The sequence below is a fragment of the Octopus sinensis genome, linkage group LG6, assembly GCF_006345805.1.
Source record: "Octopus sinensis linkage group LG6, ASM634580v1, whole genome shotgun sequence".
NCBI classification, from domain to species: Eukaryota; Metazoa; Mollusca; class Cephalopoda; order Octopoda; family Octopodidae; genus Octopus; species Octopus sinensis.
In genome coordinates this window covers 67,511,768-67,535,562 of record NC_043002.1, presented here as the reverse complement: position 1 = coordinate 67,535,562, position 23,795 = coordinate 67,511,768, and the positions used below count along the sequence as shown (strand labels likewise).

The 23,795-nt window shown below is 37.7% G+C and overlaps 1 protein-coding gene across 1 annotated transcript in view; it reads right to left on the bottom strand.

The window, feature by feature from the left end:
* Positions 1-2,953: 2,953 nt before the first annotated feature.
* Positions 2,954-23,795, bottom strand: part of LOC115213435 (AP-5 complex subunit mu-1) — a 46,070-nt gene continuing 25,228 nt past the window's right edge. The window contains exons 9-14 of the mRNA XM_029782411.2: positions 21,792-21,928; positions 19,817-19,920; positions 11,819-11,901; positions 9,059-9,186; positions 5,044-5,140; positions 2,954-3,146 (exon numbers count right to left, since the gene is read on the bottom strand). Of these exons, the coding sequence (XP_029638271.1) occupies positions 3,070-3,146; positions 5,044-5,140; positions 9,059-9,186; positions 11,819-11,901; positions 19,817-19,920; positions 21,792-21,928 (626 nt within the window). The 3' untranslated portion in view covers positions 2,954-3,069. The remainder of the gene's footprint in view (positions 3,147-5,043; positions 5,141-9,058; positions 9,187-11,818; positions 11,902-19,816; positions 19,921-21,791; positions 21,929-23,795) is intronic.

Here is a 23,795-nt window from a genome sequence, read left to right as displayed (position 1 = left end):
TGGGGTCTGTGAAGCTGGAAGGCTTCATCAGGCCCAGTCAGATCTGGCAGTGTTTCTACGGCTGGATGCCCTTCCTAACGCCAACCACTCCGTGAGTGTAGTGGGTGCTTTTTACGTGCCACCTGCACAGGTGCCAGACAGAGCTGGCAAACGGCCACGAACGGATGGTGCTTTTACGTGTCACCGGCACGGGGCCAGGCAAGGCTGGCAACGGACACGAACAGATGGTGCCTTTACGTGCCACCAACACGGGGGCCAGACATATATATATGAATGAATGAATGAATGAATGAATGAATGAATGACTGACTGACTGACTGGATGGATGGATGGATGGACGGATGGACGGACGGACGGATGGACAGACAGACAGACAGATAGATAGAAAGACAGAAAGACAGACAGATAGATAGAAATAGATAGAGAGAGAGAGGGAGAGAGATAGAGATAGAGAGATAGAGATAGACAGAGATGGATAGAGATAAAGATATATATATATATATATATATATATATATATATATAATAGATAGAGATAGAAATAGATAGATAATTAGATAGCTCTAGATAGGAATAGAAATAGATAGATAGATAGAGAGAGAGGGAGATAAATATAGATAGATAGATAGATAGATAGATAGATAGGCACAAGTGTAATTTATTTGTTGAGAAGTCTGCTTCCTAACCATGTGGTGCCAGGTTTATTCCCAGAGTGGAAGCTTGAACATCAATCTTCTACTATAGTTCTTGGAAAATCAAAGCCTTGTGAGTATATTTGGTAGGCAGTAACTAAAAGAAGCCTGTCGTATAAGTATGTATATGTATATGCAAGTGTGTGCTTATATGTTTGTGTGTACCTTTGTCTAGGCATCACATGGTGGTTGTAGAGAAGCATCATTGTCATATGATTAATGTTGTTTGTTTCAGTCTCCTGTGAGTATGTCTGGCCACGGGAGATACTACCTAGCATGGAAACAGTTATGAGTTAGTGACAGGAACGGCATCAGTTGTAGAAAAAAAATCTGTCCATCATAAGCGTAGGAGTGGCTGTATGGTAAGTAGCTTGCTTACAAACCACATGGTTCCAGGTTCAGTCTCACAAATGAGGCTAGTATAGAATTAAGGGAATTTATGCAAGTCGATGGAGAGTTTAAATCAGCGTTTCTCAACCTCTTTACTCTTGCATAACCCTTAAAATAAATTACATGTCTCAAGGAACCCCTGCATAAAAAATTAAAAAAATTATATACCATATCTTTCTCATATTTTTTTCATCGTAGTAAATATCAAATATATATGGTTGTTATATTTTTTTGATAACATAATAGGTTAGATAGGATGATGTCTATATTACAGTATTACAATAACCAATATATATTGTGCATGTATAGTAATATTATGATCATGAAATTAGCATTAGCTTATCTCACTCTTTCTTGCAGAACCCCCAGGAACCTTTTGCAAAATCCTAAGGTTCCAGGGAACCCTGGTTGAGAAACACTGATTTAAAGTATCATAGACAGACAGGAACAGGTGTCTTACTGTACATGGTTACCCCAGTTGGTAAAGATAGAAGGTGGTGAGATCAAGTGAAGAATCTCTGAATTTTATCTAAAATCAGAAAAGAGATCTATATTTATTTGAGCTCAATGCAATCTTGATTACCTATTTAAAAATCAGCAATATATTTTACCCTCATATGTTTTTGTTTTTGGGCCTTATGGGGGAAAAGTGGCTGAGCTCCTTTCGAGTGTTGGGCCTCATGGAGGCAATGACCAAGACCTTTGGCATGATGTTGTGCTTGAGAAGATCCATCAAAAGCCAAGCAAAATCGCAGTCATGGCAGACACCAGTGTCATGCAAATGGCACCCATTACGCTCCTGGGATGGTTGGCATTAAGAAAGGCATCCAGCCATAGAAAACCATACCAAATCAGACTGGAGCCTAGGGCAGCCTTTCAGCATGCCAGCCCAGTCAAACTGTCTAACCCATGCCTGCTTGGACAATGGATGTTAAATGATGATGGTGATGCTACCTGTCCCACTTTGTATTAAATTTCTTACATTATACATCTTCCCTGTTTATTTAATAAATATCCTTGTGATATATAACTTCCATGTTTTTAACTTCCTATTTGGACATTCTTTTCTCTAATGGATTGCATTTTAGACACTTTGCCTATTTTAAGTAAGCATTCAATTATACGTGTTCTTAAAGACAGAACACTATTCTTAGTCCTTAGTATATTCTATGTTGTATGACACATTAGTCCATCCATGCCTACCATGTCTACCTCTGGGCTGCAAAGGTGGTTTTTCTTTTACAGATACTTTTTGTAGCAAGGTTGTTTAGTGCAAACTGTCCTCTTTTATTTGGGAATTCGGTGGAATTTGAACTTAGAATGTAAAGACAGACGAAATATTGCGAAGCATTTCGCCTGGCGTGCTAACATTTATTTCTTTATTGCCCACAGGGGGCCAAACATAGAGGGGACAAACAAGGACAGACACAGGGATTAAGTTGATTACATCGACCCCAGTACATGACTGGTACTTAATTTATCGATCCCGAAAGGATGAAAGACAAAGTCGATCTTGGTGGAATTTGAACTCAGAACGTAACGGCAGATGAAATACCACTAAGCATTTCGCCTGACATGCTAACGTTTCTGCCAGCATGCTGCCTTGCTTTTGAAATAAATATTTTTTTCTACTCTAGGCATAAGGCCCAAAATTTTTGGGGAGGGGAGGGCAGTCGATTAGATCGACCTTAATATGCAACTGGTACTCAATTTATCTACCCCCGAAAGGAAGAAAGGCAAAGCTAATCTCAGCGGAATTTGAACTCCGAATGTAAAGACAGACAAAATACTGCTAAGCATTTCCACCCGGTGTGCTAATGTTTCTGCCAGCTTGCTGCCTTGCTTTTGAAATAAATTTTAAGAAAACAAACAGTTCTTACTATATATTTTATTATAAGATTTGAACAAGTAAAAGAATTTACAAAAAGGAAAAAAAAACCAACAACAACAATAATAATAACCAATAAATTACACTTTCTTCTGTGTTATCAGCTTTGTGGTGTTATTGTAAGAGAATTACCATGTATATTCCAGAATTTATAATGAGATGATACATATTCATGAACTGGAATAAAATTGTAAATGATTGATTAATTAAAAAATAAATGAATAAAAACAGAAAATTAAAAGAAACAATAAATATATGATATACTCTTTTACCCACTCTCTTCTACTTGTTTCAGTCATTTGACTGTGGCCATGCTGGAGCACCACATTTAGTCGAGCAAATTGACCCCAGGACTTATTCTTTGTAAGCCTAGTACTTATTCTATCGGTCTCTTTTGCAGAACCGCAAAATTATGGGGATGTAACACACCAGTATCAGTTGTCAAGCGATGTTGGGGGAACAAACACAGACACACAAACGTATACACACATACATTTATATATATATATATACATATATACGATGGGCTTCTTTCAGTTTCTGTCTACCAAATCCACTCACACGGCTTTGGTTAGCCCAAGGCTATAGAAGACACTTGCCCAAGGTGCCACGTAGTGAAATAGATGACAGTGGAGGATATGTTATCAAATTTTATTCTAAATATTATTGCAACAATGAAACAATATCACTGTGTATTTAAAAACCGCATGGCACTTGGGCAAGTATCTTCTACTATAACCTTGAGTTGACCAAAGCCTTGTGAGTGGATATGGTAGACAGAAACTGAAAGAAGCCCATCATATGTATATGTGTGTGTGTGTGCCCCACCATCGCTTGACAACCGATGTTGGTGTGTTTACGTCCCTGTAACTTATTGGTTCAGCAAAAGGTACTGATAGGAATAAGGTCTAGGGTTGATTTGTTCAACTAAAGGCAGTGCTCCGAAACAAGTAAAAGAAGAAGAAACGCCGCCGACGGCACCGCCGCCGCCGAATATGTTTTTATACAAAATTAACATATTAGAATTATAGTAAACAGATTTTTCTTAAATTTTAGGCTCTTCAACAGATTATCTATTCAATCACAAACTAAGAGTGATTACTAATCCCTGTTCTTGTGAGTATGCCCAGCATTTTGCCACTCTCTCTCTCTCTCTCTCCTTCTCCTGCACTTTCTTCAGGTTGGGTAACCATGTATTTCCTTTGCAGTAGCGAACCTATTTCTGTCTTCAGTCCTGATCTCTCTCTCTGGCCGGGCAACCTTGTACCCCCTCTAAAGCAAGACACCTGTTTCTATCTCACAATAACCTTTCATCATCTGACACAAGAGCACCTCCTCCAATGCCCCCTCCCCTCTCAAAAGAAATTTTTTTTGTCTTGCAAGTACTTTGTGACCCTGTCAGTGCAGGTGCCACTTAAAAGCACCCAGTCCACACTGTAAAGTGGTTGGTGTTCAGAAGGGCATCCAGCTGCAAAAACCTTGCCAAAACTGACCTTGCCTGCGCTTGAGCCACGCAAAAAGCACTAAGTCTATTCTGCTGAGTGGTTGATTTTAGGAGTGGCATCCAGCTGTAAAAATCGTACCAAAACGATCACAGAAGTCTGGTGCAGCCTTCCGCCTGACTGGCTCTTGTGAAACCGTCCCACCCATACCAGCATGGAAGGCGGATGTTAAACGATGGCAATGATGATGAAACTAAAGCCTGGAGTACACCTAGTAACAGATGATCTTGAAGTGATACAACCTGATCCCTCAACCACTGTTTCCTATCACTAATGGAATTAATTCTTTAGTACTTAAACCAGTTTAGCCCTATACATTCTCCTCGTTTTATGTTCAAACTAGCCAGATCAAGCTTCTCACTCTTACCCTACAATGTCATTCTAAAAATAAACAATCACATCATTGACGATGATGATGATGAAATCTCAAAGCTATGAGATAAGGCATGATTAATTCAAAACAATGTGAATAAATAAACATAATATTTGCCAGAATAAGGTAAATGCTAAAGGATTAAATAAACAGAAATTCAATAAATTTCAGAGGTAAACAGAAATAAATGATAAATTACCTGTATTTAGTTTACATTTCAATTTTCCTTTCACTTGTACAGATTTTGAATCCACATGACATCCTGACTGTGTAAAATCATTAATCCGAAATGTGAGCTGACAAAGAGATTAATGGAAATTTGCTTTAATTTTGCAAAATAAATGTGAAAATATAAATTTATAGAATAGAATAAATGAATGGATGGAGAGAAAGATAAACATGAGATGAATGTCTTAGTAGCAGTGTGAAGATATAAAAGGATGGTGACTTGAATTCAATACCTTGACCACCCATGGACATTGATATCATTTTAATGTTCACTTTTCCATATTTGCAGGGGTCAGGTGGAGTTTATTGAGGCAGATTTTCTATGGCCAGATGCTCTTCCTGCCACCAACCCTCACCTCTTTCCAAGGAAAATAATATTTCCCCATGGTTAGACATGTTTCTGCAGGATATTGGAAATTAATGGTACTGCTTGTGTGACAGTGACACTCATTTACAACTATCATATCGTTGTCATTTTGCAAAAGTGTTGTAAGTTCAAAACATTGCTTTTTCAGAAAATGAAAAAAATAGTTTTACCATTCCATTTCTTTGTCCATTAGCAACAGTTTCAGCTTAACAGTAATACTTTGGTGGGTTGTGTAAAATTGTAAACTCCATGAATGTACGAAATTTTCAGTCAGAAATATTTTGCAAAACTGTCATATGTGGGACTTACTACACTTTTGAAAAATGCTAACCTGTTGTACTACATTTTGACAATTTTCATATCTTGGCATCTGAAGCAGCTGGAGATATGATAGGTTGACTAAAAGGACTGGCTATTGCAAACAAAATTGAATATTGAAAAAAAGAATGCATTTGGCCAAACTTGGACATATGATCCTTTAACATGATAGCAACAATATGATGCCAAGACAAGGAGACACAAATATATAAAAACATACAGACACACATATATACATACACAAAAAGTTTCTCTCAGTTTCCATCTATCAAATCCACTCAAAAGGCTTTAATCGGCTTGGGACAATAATAGAAGACACTTGCCCAAGGAGCTATGCAGTGAGACTGAACCTGAGACCCTGTGGCTGAGAAGCAAACTTCTTAACCATACAGCCATATCTGTGTCAGGAACCACGACTTTCAGAAATATTTGTTCAAGCTCAGAGTTGTTGAAGTATGTAATAAATTACATGCATCAGTTGTTAGCTGTCAGGACAGTGTAGTCTCCAAAAATTCCTCATTTCCTGAAATTCACCAATTCTATTCCTGATGTGTCTGAATATCCATTCCTCTTTATGGTTCTTTTCTGTTCACTTTTGTGTCATTTCGTGTTTTATTTTTTCTCCTGTGCATGTACTTCTAGCCTTTGTTGCCGTCTTTCATTACTTGACTTACATGTTTGCTCTCTGTCCCTTCTTTTAACTTTTTCCAACGAAGTAGGTACTTTTTCCAATAGGTAGGGGTCTCTGAAAGGGGTCTCAGGGAGTAGCATCCCTGCCTTCCTGAGCTAGTTTTCCACCACATTTCTTAAAAATCATGGTGGAGGCTTTGGTCTCAGGACCACTCATGTCTAGAAACTGAGGCTGGGGGTAATCAAGGGCATGCTCCCTGTAGAAAATCCAGCTCCAAAAAAGCTTCATGATAGCAAGGGAGAATGGGCGCCAGCCAGCCCAAAGGTTGGGGTGGGCTGCACCTGCCTACTTCACTTGCTATGGCATTGAGGTGGATCCGGCTACCCCCGTTAATGGGGACAAAACCCAAATTTAAAACACTGGATGATGATGATGATTGTAGTGCACTTGAGCACTGTATGCAACAAACTAGTTATTGGCAGAATTATTAGCACACTGGATGAAATGCTTAGCAGTATTTTGCCCATTGCTATGTTCTGAGTTCAAATTCTGCTGAGGTTGCCTTTGCCATTCATCCTTTCAGGGTCAATAAATTAAGTACCAATGAAACATTTGGGTCGATGTAATCAACTTCTTCCTGCCCCACAAATTTCAGGCCTTGTGCCTTTAGAAGAAAGGATTATTATTATTATTATTATTATATTATTATTATTATATTATTATTATTATCACTACTACTACTGCTACTAACACTACTACTTCTTAAGGCAATGAGTTGGCAGAACTGTTAACATGCTGGATAAAATGCTTAGTGGCATTTAAGTTCTCAGTTCAAATTCTGCTATAGTCAACTTTGCCTTTCATCCTTTCGGAGTTGATAAAATAAGTACCAGTCGAGCATTGAAATCGAAAAAATTGACTTGCTCCCACCCCAAAACTTGCTAGTCCTGAGTCAAAATTTGAGATCATCATCATTATTATTATTATTATTATTATTATTATTATTGTTGTTGTTGTTATTATTATTATTATTAATATTATTATTGAGGTGGCAGAGCCATTAGCACACTGGACAAAAAAACTTAGCAGCATTTCACCTGTCTAAGTTCTAAGGTCAAATTCCACTGAGGTTGACTTAACTTTTCATCCTTTCAGAGTCAATCAAATAAATACCAGTCACATACTGGGGTCGGTTTAATCAACTTCCCCTCCCCTCAAAAACTGCTGGCCCTGTGCCAAAATCAGAAATCATATTATTATTATTATCACTACTTCCTGATGTATCACCCTTCCTGTCGATTTCAAGTGCCTATTTTTCTGAATATTTGTAAGAACTACACCAGTGACCATCCTTTAAAACCTGTTGAACTCAAAACACTCATCAAACCACAAATGAGCAGCATGTTAAGTAGCCACCTGGGTCATAGGTGTGGCTACTTAACATTTTTATTGTGGCCCACTTGGAAGTGTTGTACACAGTTAGAGTGCTCCATTCAGAACATATTCATATTGCATTTTGACAAATGTTGAAGCTTCCCTGGTTCAGTATTGATGTGAGAATAAGGCGGCAAGCTGGCAGAATTGCAAGCACGCCAAGCAAAATGCTTTATGGCATTTCGTCCATCTTTACATTCTGAGTTCAAATTCCGTCACAGTTGACTTTGCCTTTCATCCTTTGGAGGTCAATAAAAAAAAAAAAACAGTTGAACACTGAGGCTGATGCAACTGACTTATGCCTTTGCCAAAAATTGCAGGCCTTGTGCCAAAATTTGAAACCAATATTGATAAGAGAAAATCATTAAGAATGTTATTAATGATATAGCTGTGTGTTTACTCTTGTACTGGTTTCAGTCATTTGACTGAGGCCATGCTAGAGCACTGCCTTTAGTCGAGCAAATCGACTCCAGGAGTTATTCTTTGTAAGCCTAGTACTTATTTTATTGGTCTCTTTTGCTGAACCACTAAGTTACAGGGACATAGACACACCAGCATCAGTTGTCAAGCGATTTCAGGGAGGTGGGGGGAGAGGCACATATATACACAAATAAATAAATACATACATAAACATATATATATATATATATATATATATTATATATATATATATACACACACACACACATATACAACACGCTTCTCTCAGTTTCCATCTACCAAATCTACTCACAAGCAAGCCTTGGTTGGCATGAGGCTATAGTAGGAGACATTGGCCTAAGGTGCCACACAGTGGGACTGATCCCGCAACTATGTGGTTGGGAAGTCAGCTTCTTACCACACAGCCAAAAGAGCCACCCACCTTAGTGACTGCTACTTATTAGAATGCCCATCCTGTTGGTCTCAAATATCTGTTTTTCTAAAAGTATACACCCTAATTCTTTTGATACCAATCCATCATAGGCTAACCCTGATTCTATGATACAAGCTCCATTTTAAATTAAAATCTCAAAAAAAATTTCCCATCTTCATCTATGCTCTAAACACAAGCTTAACAATGACAAAGTTATTTTACTAAATATGTCATTATTTCCAAAATGAATTGAAACAAAATTTAGGGTCTCAACTTAAATACGGTAAGAAAATGGTTAAATATTCAGTAAAATGCAAAGAAAATCAATAACAAAAAACACAACCTTATTCTGTAAAAGAAAATGAATAAATAAAAAGACTCACCAAAACGTAAGAATTCAGGTCAATGCAAAAAGGATCTTCATACATGTCAGGATTTGTAGGCAACTGTTTATTGAGTAATAAGGTTGACGTCAGGAAAACTTCAAGGTTTTTACTAGGGAACTTCTGCCCTATTGAAAGTAATAAGCAGAAAGATTTAGAATAAAGATACATTAATACAATGTAGTATTTTAAGGTAGTGGATCCGTAGAAACATTAATGTCTTAGATGGACTATTGTGCAGTATTTAGTTCTGATTATTTGTGTTCTGGGTTCAAATACCACCAAAATTAGCTTTGCATCATTTCATCCTTTTTGGATCAATAAATAAAATATTAGTCAATTAGTGGGGTTGGTTTAATTGGATCAGCATGTCTGATACAGGTGGACAAAAGATAGAAAAAAAAGAGGACTTTTAAAATTAAACCTTTTAGGGTTCTTCAAATTGTTTCCACTATTTTATTTACTCAACATGGCTGCTTGGTTAAGAAGCCTGCTTTGCAACCATGTGGTTTTGGCTCCAGTCCCACTGTACAATACCTTGGGTAAGCATCTACTAAAGAGCTGGGTTGACTAATGCCTTGAGTGAATTTGGTACAGGGAAACTGTGTGGAAGCCCACTGTATTTGCCAAATGAATATTAGATTTATTGTTATTCAAAGTAATATGCCGCTGCTAATACCAGCTTTATCATTCTCGATCTATTTTTCCATACTTGCAATAGTTAAAGGAACCTTCCCCAGCAGAGCCTCCTACCACCTTTGTCATGTCCTTCATCAGTTTCTGTATCCTGATATCAACCCCACCACTACTTCTCATAACCTTTCCTGCAGGTTCCATCCAGTTGGAACATCTGACACTTCTTTAATCCCACTGTCATCTTCACATGCCTCCACCAACACTGCCAGTCATGTAGCTAAAGGTAAGCAATGGGAGAAGTCCATCCCAGGTGGTGTTTTAAGGGTAGCACTTTTGGGTCTGTTCTATAAGCCTGTATAGGCAGTACTGGCCAAGTGAGGGTGGCAAACTCAATTACTGCCCCAAGCAGCACAAACTGTAGATCAGTGGTTCTCAACCAGGGTCGATATAAGATTTCTTTCCAACATTTTGTACATCCTCCGCATTCAATGCTCGTTTTTTTTTTTTAACTCTCATGCAACTTCAAACTTTGTTAACAAGCACCATACAACCAGTCCTTCACTTGGAGAGGGAGAGAATTCATCAGTTGTCAGCAGAGGCAATAGATCTCTGAACTTTGATCTTTTCCCCTCATTCTTATTCTGGCTACTCTACTTTTAGAATATGAGTGTGTGTGTGAGAGAGAGTGAGAGAGAGAGAGAGAGAGAGAGATAGAGAGAGAGAGAGGGGAAGCGAGAGAGAGAGAGAGGGAAAGAGAGTGTGTGTGTGTGTTAGGTGATTAGCCTTTTATCTTTTACCTGTTTCAATCACTGGACTGTGCCCATGCTGGGGCACAGACTTGAAGGGCTTAACTGAACAAACTGACCATAGTGCTTATCTTTTTCTTAGTTTGGTACCTATTATATTGGTGTCTTTTGTCAAACCACTAAGTTACAGAGACATAAACACACCATCACTGGCATGTGTGAGGGGACAAAACACATATAGACACACACACATACACATCGTCATTTCATGTCCACTTTTCCATCTTGCATGGGTTGGACGGAGTTTATTTGAGATAGATTTTCTACAGTCAGATGCCTTTCCTGTCATCAACCTTTCCCTGTTTCTAAGTAATGTAATATTTCCCCATGGCTAAACATCATCTTGCACAATACTGAAAATGAAGGATACTACTTCTATGACAAAAAACACTTATTTACAATTATCACATGATATTAAGATTAACACACACACGTATATGTACATGACAAGTTTATTTTGGTTTCTGTCTACCAAATCCATTTACAAGGCTTTGTGGTCAGCTTGAGACTAAAGTAGACGGTCCAAGGTACTGCACAGCAAGACTGAACCCAAGACCACATGGTTGAGAAGTAAACTTCTTACCCACACAGCTACATTTGCACCTTTGTATACCTTTGCTACTGAGATTCATACATTTTGTGCCAATTCTGTCCAATTTCCATTAAGCACTGATTTTTTTTTTTACTCTAGTTTTGTTTAATTATTGATTTTTTTTCTCCTATGAAGTTATTTCTGGAGAGAGAAGAAAACATGTTAAAATATAATAATGATATTTGATATTTTTTTGGGGACTAGACCTAGGCACAAGGCAATTTTCACAGGCAAGAAGTATTGTTAATTAACGGGTGAAAAATAAAATCAGAATCCAGGGAGAGAGGAAACAAGTGGTTATTAATTAAGTTGATTTCAGTATATTTTTTTTGTTATACAATCTGATGAAAAAAAAAAAAATAAAAACAACATATTTGGTGGATTTGAATACAGAAATTTAGTGGGTTGAAACTAATGACTGTAAAGTATTTAAACAATTTCTCAACTGTTCCTGCCAACATGCTGATGCAATAATAATAATAATAATAATAATAATAATAATAATAATAATAATAATAATAATGATGATGATGATGATGATGATAATAAAGATAGGAAAAGGAAATACACACAAAAAGGAAATGAGGAATGAAGTAGAAAAATAAAATAAATGCATATACGTTGAGAATTAAAAAGGAAATATAGTAAGAAAAAAATGGTAAAGATAATGTGTGTGTGTGTAAGAAAGAAAGAAAACTGAAAAATATATATATTTATTAAAAGTACCTATATTCCAAACCAATTTACGCTTATCAACCAGTTGAACACTTCCTTGGCTGGCATTCACTTCATAAGACTGGACAAGGCCACTGAAGAAAAAAATATTAAAAATATGAATATACATTTTTTTAGAAGTTTCCAATATAATTACTGTATATTATTATTATTATCATCATCATCATCGTTGTTGTTATTACCTCCGCCTTAGTCAAGGAAGAAGTATTGTTTGTAGCCACGTTTGTTTGTCCGTGGATAATATATCTCAAGAACTGCTGGATGGATTCGGATGAAAATTTCTTCGTGACTGGCACAAACTGATTAGATTTTGGGATCGATCTGGAACTGAACAAGGATTCTGGATTATTTTCCTGGTTTTTTTTTTACTTAAGTTTTGAGAGCAGTTGGGTTCATTTTTAGTATTCTCATTTGTGAGAGCAGTCGAGTTTATTTCAGATATTCTTATTTTAAAAATCATCCCTGGCTAATCACTGAGAGGACATTGGTGTTGCCTTGGGGGATGTTTGAGCTCTCTGAGTGCTCTTGTTATTATTGTTATCATTATATTTATTATCATTACTATTAAGATGGTAAGCTGGCAGAATCGTTAGTACACCGGGTAAATGCTTAAAGGCATTTTATCCATCTCTACATTCTGAGTTCTATTTCCATTGAGGCTGACATTGCCTTCCACTGTTTTGGAATTGATAAACTAAATACTTGTTGAACACAGAGTTTGATGTAATCGACTTACCTCACCCCTGAACATGGTGGCATTGACCCAAAATTTGAAACCATTATTATTATTATTGAGTGAGAGAGCAGTGAATGCCATCAAAGTGACACTGGGGTAAAATATGCAAAGCCCAGTACACCCATCATGACTGTCTGATAAGGGTACATCAGGCACATGCATCACAACCATATGTGCATGACATGATGAACTCATGTCAAAATAAATAGCACAAGACCTTGCAGGTGAGTCCCAGTTAGAATTTTCGCCAGGTTGAGTAGTCCATCCCATTCAAAAGGTCCCTGAATAAGGTTTATTTAAGGACGTTGAACAAAACACCATATTTCCAGAGTGAATTATTCAAACCTCAAAGAATTCCTCTCAACACATGGCTATAATGCACCCCCACTACTTCTGCTCATAATCAGAGATGCACATATCATCAGCCACTAAAGGACATGCTCAACTGGCTCAGGTCAAACAACTGACAAACAAATCTGTGCTATTGAGCAGAATATTTGCTGCAGCCCATCTTTTTATACCAAGACATAACAATGTACATGATAACACTTCCAAGGAGTTGAGATCAGAAGCCATGAGAGCCACTGCCTGGTGGCTTAGTTTGGTACCTATTATATTGGTTGTTTTTGTCAAACCACTAAGTTACAGAGACATAAACACACCATCACCGGCATGGAATTTATTTTTATTATTATTATTATTATATTTGCTGGGTGAAATGCTTAGTGACAATTTGGCCATCTTTACATTCTAAGCTCAAATTTCGCTGAGGTCGACCTTGCTTTCATCCTTTTGGAGTTGCTAAATTAAGTACCAGTGACACACTGGAGTCAATGTAATCAACTAGTCCCCTCCCCAAAAATTTCAAGTCTTGTGCCTTTAGTAGAAATGATTATTATTACTATTATAGTTGGTGAGCTGACAGAATTGTTAGCATGTCAGGAAAAATGCTTAGCAGAATTTTGCCCATCTTTACATTCTGGTTTCAAATTCTGCCGAGGTCAACTTTGCCTTTCATCCTTTCAGGGTTGATAAATTAAGTACCAGATGAGTACTGGGGTTGAAAGAATTATTATTATTGTTGTTGTTATATTAGAAGAATAAATATACAAGAGATGAGATCAATAATGATAGAGAAATGGAGGGATTAAAACAGATGAAGTATTTTTTTCTTAAAAGAAATGTTATAAAAATGATAAAAAAAACATCAATAATAGAAAAATTGCCAGTTTATCTGTTATTGATTTCTTATTACTCAATAACAAGTGAATCGTTTCCTGGTCTTCTACACCTCCCAATTAAAATCACATGCTACAACACCACAATATCTTGTCCAAATCACAATTTAAACCTTTTGATACTAACCTGCTTAATGGTATCATTGGTCCTATAATAAAAAAAACTTCCTGTTTTAAAGTGATCTAAACTAAAACCTTCCATCTATATTTTATGTTAATTTATGTTCTAAACACTAGCTTAATAATGACAAAGTAATTTTACTAAATTTTTCTAAAAAATTATTTAAAACAAAAGCAGTGTATTTCAACAAGAATACAGTAACAAAAGGGTTAACTTACAACATATATAATATATATATAGTCATCATCATTTAACGTCTGTTGTCCATACTGGCATGGGTTGGACAGTTTGACTGGGCTGGCATGCTGGAAGGCTGCACCTGACTCCAGTCTGATTTGGCATGGTCTTCTACGGGTGGATGCCCTTCCTAGTGCCAACCACTCTGAGAGTGTAATGGGTGCCATTTGCATGACACTGGTATCTGACACAACTGCAATTTTGCTTGGCTTTATGGGTCTTCTCAAGCACGACATAATGCCAAAGGTCTTGGTCATTGCCTCTGTGAGGCCCAATACTTTAAAGGAATTCGGCCACTTTGCCCATGTGAGGCCCAACATTTGAAAGGAACTCAGCCACTTTGCCTCTGTGAGGCCCAACATTTGAAAGGGACTCAGTCACCTAGCCTCTATGAGGCCCAGCACTCGAAATGAACTCATAGATACACACACACTTTATGTACAACATATTGACATGTTATCTAACTTTCAACGGAGTCACAGCTAGACTTGTTGTTATGGTGTTAGGCATCTTAGTAAAGGGCTGTAGAGTTTGTATTATGTTACTTGTACTGTAATGTATTGATGGCCTACACACTTGACTCTTCTTAGCTACATGTAGGCCACCTCACCTTTATATAATGCAAAGCACTTTGTAGTTAATGCCATATTTGATGGCGTGTAAGATACACTTTTTTTTCCAAAAATCTAAAAAAAAAAAAATCACCTCAGGTTCTAGATGTGAAGTTGAGTCTTCCTTGAACTAACTTTGTCTCTGATGTTCTTTTGACTCAATAAACACTGTTAAAAAATTAGGGTGTGTCTAATATGTCCAACAGTCTTTTATGCCATCAAAATGTACATAATATACATGTGTGTGTATGGGTGTATGATGATGATGATGATGATATACATATATTAGAGGGAACTGGGTTATTTTTCTTGTGTTCATTTTATTTTGGGGAGAAACTTCGGATAGTCTCCTGATTCAAAGTATTAGTAGAGTTTAAATTTTCTCTGGGGGGATATTGAATTTCATTCGTTGTGAAGAGTTTTCAGCCCAAATCACTGAGTTGACTTCGCACACTTGCTGATCATGTACTGCAGGGACTAAGCTTAACACAAGTATCAAATAATACATACTATATATATATATACGTAATTACATTATATTTGCTGATGTTAGCAAAAATACTAAAAAAAAGACAAGCTAACAAAAATACTTTCAATATAGAAAGAAAATAGTTACATAAATAATTGTTTCAGTTAAAAGTACTTCATGAAAAATTCATGCATTTTTTATTTCATTAATAGACACTGACATGGAAAGAGCATTATGAATAAGCAAAAAAAAAATCTTAGTTGCTTGTTTTGTAATGAAATTTGCATTCAAATGCTATAGTTACCATCATTGTCATATCAAAAATACTGTCTTTTATAAAACTTGGTATTTTAGAGGCATCACAATTTCAACAGCGCATATTCAGGAAAAAACGTTTTTAATACATTAAAGCATGGCTCAACTTCCCATATAGGACCCAGGGTGGTTTTTCTTTGAAACAATTCTTTATGGAAAACAAGAGAGTCTAATTATGCTGTAAGATATGGTAATCAACATCATTTTAATGACTACTTTTCCGTGCTTGCATGAGTCAGATTTTCTAGGTCTTCTTGTTGCTAGTCCTCACCTAATTCCAAACAAGCTACTATTTCCTTTTGGCTGAACATGTTTGCATAGAAAATTAAAAATGAACAGTACTGCTTGTATAATGATGACACTTGTTTACAACTATCATGTGATGTCAAGACAAGGAGACACAAACATACCCATGCATGCACACGCACACACACATACACACCCATATCATCATCATTTAACGTCCGCTTTCCATGTTGGTATGGGTTGGACAGTTTGACTGAGGACTGGCAAGCACCAGGCTCCAATCTGATTTGGCAAGGCTTCTACAGCTTGATGCCCTTCCTAATGCCAACCACTCCAAGAGTGTAGTGGGTACCTTTTACATGCCACCAGCATGGGGGCCTGTCCGGCAGCAGTGGTATTGACCATGCTTGTATGGTGCTTTTTATGATCCACTGGCATGGGAGCCAGTCTGGCGGCACTGGCACCAACTACACTTGAATGGTGCATTTTACGTGTCACTGGCATGGGTGCCAGTCAGGCAGTGCTGACATCGTCCATGACAATGATTTTACTTGACTCAACAGGTCTTCTCATGCACAGCATATTGCCTGACAGTTGAAGGGTTCTCTTAAATGGCCGGTTATGTGACAGTGACATTAGCATAGGCCAAGGCTACAATCTCACTTGGCTTACCAGGTCTTATATATATATAACGGGAAGCTTTATGAAAATAAACAAAAGACGAAGGCAGGTGGAAAACAAACGAACAATTGTATTAGTATGGCGCTCAGGAAATATAAATAAAACAAGTCTTTAACGTTTCGAGCCTACGCTCTTCAACAGAAAGATACACAGAGAGAGAAAAACACAGAAAGAAGGAGAGAAAAAAAATGCGTGCAGTAGCTAACGAATCAACATGGCGATCTGATTTTGGCCAGAGGTCAAAGATCAAACATGAGACGCGAGAGCGAAATAAGGGGAGATAATAGGGTTGATAAAAGGGTTGAGGGACCAGCTAATAGTGCGTGGGAGGGGTCTGGATGTGTGTATGTATAGGGTTGGTGTATGTATTAGTATGTATAAGGGTGTGTGTGTGTGTGTGTGTGTGTGTATGAGAGAGTATTAGTGCGTAGGATTGGTCTGGACGTGCGTATGTATGGGGTTGGTGTATGTATTAGTATGTATTAGTACGTATTGGTATGTATAGGTGTGTGTGTGCGTGTATGAGAGAGTATAAGTGCGCATGCGGGGTCTGGACGTGTGTATGTATAGGGTTGGTGTAAGTATTAGTATGTACTAGTATGTATTAGTATGTATTAGTTGGTGTGTGTATTAGTATGGCACATCATATGTGATGTGATGTGTAAAGTCATGTGGTGTAGTGAGGAGAAGAGGGGGAGGGGAGAAATATATATATATATATATGTTCATCATGTTGAACCGTTAAGCCCTACACATTTTTTTCCCTCTCAATCCTTTCTGCTGAAGAACATAGGCTTGAAATGTCAAAGACTTTTCCATTCTTCCTGAATGTCAAACTAATACCCCTGCTTGTTGTTCCCTCACCTGTCTTCATCTTTTGCATTCTGTAAATGTGAACTATATATATATATATATATATATACACACACACCCACATGCACACATTTATACACACACACACACCCATTCCACTTCTGTCTACCAAATTCACACACACAAAGCTTTGGTTTTCCTGGGGCTATATCAGAAAATACTTGCCCAAGTGCCATGTAAGGACTGATCCAAAACGACATAGTTGGGAAGCAGACTTCTTAACCACACAGCCACACCTGTGCCAATTATATAATACTTCAAACAAAATAGCAGAGAAAGCATCTTTAATTGCTTCAGATAACTCTGGCAACATAACCGAAAATTAATGAATAATTAAGCTGCTCTCATTAGACTCACTTCATGTAGCTTTTCTAATTTTACTCTTTGGATGGTTTTAATGTTATCTGAGTATATTCTGATATCTTTGGCTCTTTTGATGATACTAACCTACCTGAGACCATCCCATGTTCCATTTTATAACTTTCCTGTTTTTAAAGTGATCTAAATAAAAACCTTCCATTAAAATTCCATGTTAACTTTATGTTCTAAACATTGGTTTAATAACTATGTTAAATAGCCAACAGTGTATCATACTTAATGTAAACACTTAGGTGAAAGGCAAATTTACTGCAGTATTCATCCAGAGATAGCATCTCCTATGCTAAAGATACGATAGAAAGTGTCCATAAATTATTTTTACAACTTACACATACTGATTGTGGAAGTTGTAAAGATAATTTATGAACACTGGATACAGTTGTGGGTGGCGAAAATCATCCCAGTAGCAGCTAATGAGAATGTTGGATGTATTTCATCCTTTTTGGGCCTCGTCAATAGTATGCACTCACAGTCAGTCACATACATAGAAGAGATTCATAACCTCTGATATATAGGGAAACAACAAAATGCATTCACTGGTTGAATAAAATCACTGGACTAATACTGCAGTATATTTGCCAGTCAATGATGTATTTACATTGAGTATAATACACAGGTGGCTATTTTAATTCAATATTGCTTCTGCTGCATATAATGGACTACAGAGTTATTTTACTAAATTCTTAATTTTTTTCAAAACTAATTGAAACAAAGGCAGGGCATTTCAATAGAGATATGGTAACAAAAGGGTTACCATATAATGAGACATGCATTATTGCCTCCATATTGTTTAACAGCACAATAATGCATGTGACAAAACGATTAGAGAATAGCATTGTCACCAAATACTGTAAGGACAAGAACTCAGCCATCAGGCTCTGAGTACAACAAAACAACATTGTTGTCTTCGTCAACATCATCATCATCATCATTATTGTCACCCTCATGATTGCATGAGTCAGACAGACTTTGTCCAAGCAGACTTTCTATGGCTGGATGACTTTCCTGTCACCATTTGCCACCTGTTTTTAAGTAAGGTGATATTTCCCCAAGGCAAGGCATGTTTTTCATGGAAGAATAGAAACAAACATCTATATGATACTCATTTACAATCATCACATTTAGATAGATAGATAGACAGACAGATACAAAGACACCATATCTAAATATAAATAAATAAATAAATAAATATAGATAGATATAGTAGGCGCAGGAGTGGCTGTGTGGTAAGTAGCTTGTTTATCAACCACATGGCTCCGGGTTCAGTCCCACTGTGTGGCACCTTGGGCAAGTGTCTTCTACTATAGCATCGGGCCGACCAAAGCCTTGTGAGTGGATTTGGTAGACGGAAACTGAAAGAAGCCCGTCGTATATATGTATATATATGTATGTGCGTGTATATTTGTGTGTCTGTGTTGGTCTCCCTAGCATTGCTTGACAACCAATGCTGGTGTGTTTATGTCCCCGTCACTTAGCAGTTCGGCAAAAGAGACCGATAGAATAAGTAATGGGCTTACAAAGAATAAGTCCCAGGGTTGAGTTGCTCGATTAAAGGCAGTGCTCCAGTATGGCCGCAGTCAAAATGACTGAAACAAGTAAGAAAAAAAAAGAGAAAAGAGAGATAGATACAGGGATACATCAAATATATATATATATATATATATATATATATGGCAAATGAAAGACCGAAGATAGAATATATGCTATCCAGGGATAGCATCTCCTATGCTAAATATACGATACAAGGTGTCTATAAATTATTTTTACAACTTTTACAATTAGTATGTGAAAGTTGTAAAGATAATTTACAGACACTATATATATTGGTGGTGGGGAGATGGATTTCTTTTAATTTTTGTGTATTAAATCCACACATAAGACTTTGGTTGGCCCAGGGTTATAGTAGAAGACACTTGCCCAAGATGTTGTGCAGTGGGATTGATCTCAAGACCACATGGTTGGGAAGCAAACTTCTTAACCACACACTCACACATGTTAATGTAAATCATTAGCACAGAAACAATACAATCATGAAAATATACAATCCATGAATGTAGATGGAAAATTGACAAATTTCATTTTACCGATTATATATTGGTATTTGTAGTTCACAGATATCAAAAGAATTTTTAATTTTAGGATTCAGCGTTAAGCGAACTTCAATGATGACTTTTCCTCCTGGTTCAACCTACAAAAGAAAGACAGCCATTTTCTAGATTTACTATGGTAGACTATTAAGAAAATATTTGTTAGTTTAAAAGTTAATTACCAGAAGGGAACAGGTAAGAAAAAATCAAAATCTAGTTCAGAAGTTCCCAACCATTTTTTTTTGCTATGGACTCCTTTGATTGCTGTTTTTCTTGGGTGGAGCTGCATAACTATTTGATGTTTAAAAAATCCTTTTATCTTCATCATCGTTTAACATCCACTTTCAATGCTAGCATGGGTTGGACGATTTGACTGAGGACTGGTGAACCAGATGGCTGCACCAGGCTCCACTCTGATCTGGCAGAGGTAAACACACCAGCATCGGTTGTCAAGCGATGTTGGGGGGACAAACACAGACACACAAACATATACACACACATATATATATATATATACATACATATATATGACAGGCTTCTTTCAGTTTCCATCTACCAAATCCACTCACAAAGCTTTGGTCAGCCCGAGGCTATAGTAGAAGATACTTGCCCAAGGTGCCACGCAGTGGATGGGACTGAACCCGGAACCATGTGGTTCATAAGCAAGCTACAAATCTCATATGGACCCCCAAGGGTCATATGAGCCCTTGTTGAGAACCACTGTTAGTTAGTAGATTAGCTGGAAGTAAAAGCCAAGTTATATGCTGGGTTCTTTAATACAACAGAAATGAAGAATGGTATACTTTGTTTCTGTAATTTTTTTTATAACATCGACTTTTACATGCCAGCATGGATTGGAGGGGGTTTATTAAGGCAGATCTTTTTATGATGCCCTTTCTGTTGCTAGTTTTGAGCAAGGTAGAAATAGCCCATAGCTAGACATGTTTTTGCAGAATATTGAAAAAAAATGACTATTTGGATGACAGTTGAATTAATTTCAATAAATTTATTTCATTAATTTTCTTTACATGATTTATTTCCACTGTAAGACCTGGCAAACATACCACGGAACTAACAAAATATTACAGTCAAAACTTCAATAACAAAAGAAAGAAAGAAAGAAGGAAAGGTAAGCAGATAGATAGACAGGGATGGATAGATAGATAGATAGATATAGACAGATAAAGGTAGACAGACTTATAAGATAGACAGACAGGGATAGATAGATAGAATGATAGATAGATAGATGGATGGAGTTTATTGAGACAGATTTTCTATGGCTGGATGCCCTTCCTGTCATCAACTCTCACCTGTTTCCAAGTAAGGTGATACTTCTCCATGGCCAAACATGTTTTTGCAGAATATTAGAAATGAATAGCAGTTATTTACAACAATCACACAATGTCAGGACAAGGAGACACAAACACCCACATGATGGGCTTCTTACAGTTTCCATTTACCAAATCCACTCAGAAGGTTTTAATCAGCAAGACTGTAGAAGACACTTGTCCAAGGTGTCATACAGTGGGACTGAACCCAAGACCATTTGGTTTCGAAGGAAACTTCTCAATCACACTGCCACACCTGCACCTAAAACTCTAAGCATCTCTATCAAGGAATCACAGTCTGTTCTCCTACAAGACAGGCATGGGACTGGGAACAGGGGGTGCAAGAGCACCCACTAACATTTTTTTGGAGAGGAAAATCAAAATTTGCACCCTTGCCTACTTTTCTCGGGTTTAGATAACAGTGAGTAAAAAGTACCTTGAATTCAGTTTCTTCTCAGAGAACATAAATAAATAAAAAAAAAAAAACATGAATTTATTTGTAAAAATTTTGGAGCCTGGGTTTGCACCCACTAATTAATCTTCATTCCTGAGCCAGAGAAGACAAGTAGATTTTCATATCTAATCGATAGTTCAGTTTTAGCTAAAATCTATGTTTAAGCACTGAAGCAGAAGAGTGTACTTACCTGCATATCATAGTAGCCAGTTATCGGCATATCTTTGGGGGCACTGACCGAATAATTGCAGAGAGTGAACTGTTCTTGTGGTGGAATGAATCGAATTCTTCGAGAAGTGCTGCGAGCATCTAACTCTTGATTATCACCTGTAGTATTACAGAAATATAATATGTTATATTCTACAATGAACAATAAACATTCATTCATTATATAGGCATAAGGCATGTTACACAGGCACACAGGTATTTCATAGGTACATGTTTTATTAGGGTAGGGTTTAGCTGCTCAAACAGACATCAATTTTTTATCTTCTATTTTTTACTTGTTTCAGCCATTAGACTGTGGCCATGCTAGGGCACTGCTTTGAAGAATTTTAGTTGAACGAATCGACCGCAGTATTTATCTTTTTTAAAACTGGGTACTTATTTTATTGGTCTCCTTTGTCAAATTGCTAAGTGACAAGAATGCAGATACATCAACACCTGTTGTCAAGTGGTGGTAGAGGACAAACACATAAAAGGCACACACACACACACATGTATATGTATGTATGACAGGCTTCTTTCAGTTTCCATCTTTCATATTCACTCACAAGGCTTTGGTTGGCTCAAGGCTATAGTAGAAGGCACTCACCTAAAGGGCCACACAATGGGACTGAACCCAGAAGCATGTGGTTGGGAAGCAAGGTTCTTACCACATAGCCACACCTGCACATATATATATATATATATATATATATATACACTACCGTCAGAAATTAATTAGCACCCTTGATTTGCTCTTCACTCAAGGTATTTGCTGTCACCTAGTGGCCATATCTCGAACTATTGCTTTGTTGCGAGTTCACTGTTGCGCAGAACGATGACGTAACTTTGTTTGCAGAGCGGTTTGAGAGTCTACAGCCTAATGATGTTGACATAGCAGTGCAACAACAACTTGGAGTGCGGACGCAGACAAATCTTCCTTTGTTTAATAGATATAGGTAGCACCTCGCAAGGACCGAAATCACACCGTACTAAGTTTTCTCATCGCGTAAGATGTTTTGAACAGCTCGTAGGTTAATTGATTTGTGTATTTGCAAGATTTTTTTTCCTCACAAATTCTCCTACACTCTGCTTGGTGACATCACTTCCAGTTCACAAAACTTTCTGTTATACATCAAATAGGTGAGAAATTCTGCTTTCTTTCTTTTTTGTTTCATGAATAATAACTCATAGCAGTTTTGTTATAGCATAACATTATTCAAATGAATAGTTTTAATGAAAATAACTGGTTTTTATCGTTCATTCCTAGATGGGCCCAAGACCTTGCATGACCTTGGAGAGATGGTACGAGGCTCTCTCGTGGCGTGGGAAGCTGTCGGAGGCTGCAATAGCCAGAAAACTTGGTGTAGCCAGGCGCACAATTCAGTGCTTATTTAAGAAATACGAGGAAACTGGATCAGCAGCTGACAAAAAGGGTTGGGGACGGAAGAGGCCGACGAGCCAGCGGGAGGACCGGATGCTGATCCAAAAGTCACTGTACAACTGAAGGGCAACGAGCCGGCAACTGGCGGAGGAGATGCAAAAGATGACAGGGAAGCAGTTGTCTACAACCACCGTCAAGACCAGATTACTGGAAGCTGGTCTAAAATCCTGTAGGGCCGCCCGTAAGCCGCTCCTTACAGCCCAAAACCGGAAGAGGCGCTTGCTCTGGGCCTGTGCCCACAAGATATGGACCGTGCAGCAGTGGCGGACAGTGATGTTCACTGACGAGTCGCGATTCAGTCTCGTCAGTGACAAGCCTGTCCATGTGTGATGCCGCAGGGGTGAGCGCTTCAACAAAGACCGCATTGCTCCCACCATGAAGCATGGTGGGGGTGGTCTGATGGTCTACAGTGGTGTTGGGCGGCTCTATGCCGTCGAAGGCAACATCAACGCAGCAAAGTACGTTGAGATAGTACGGGATACCTCTTTGGTGGCGAGGAGTACATGCTCCAGCAGGACAACGCGCCTTCCCACACAGCCAAGCTCA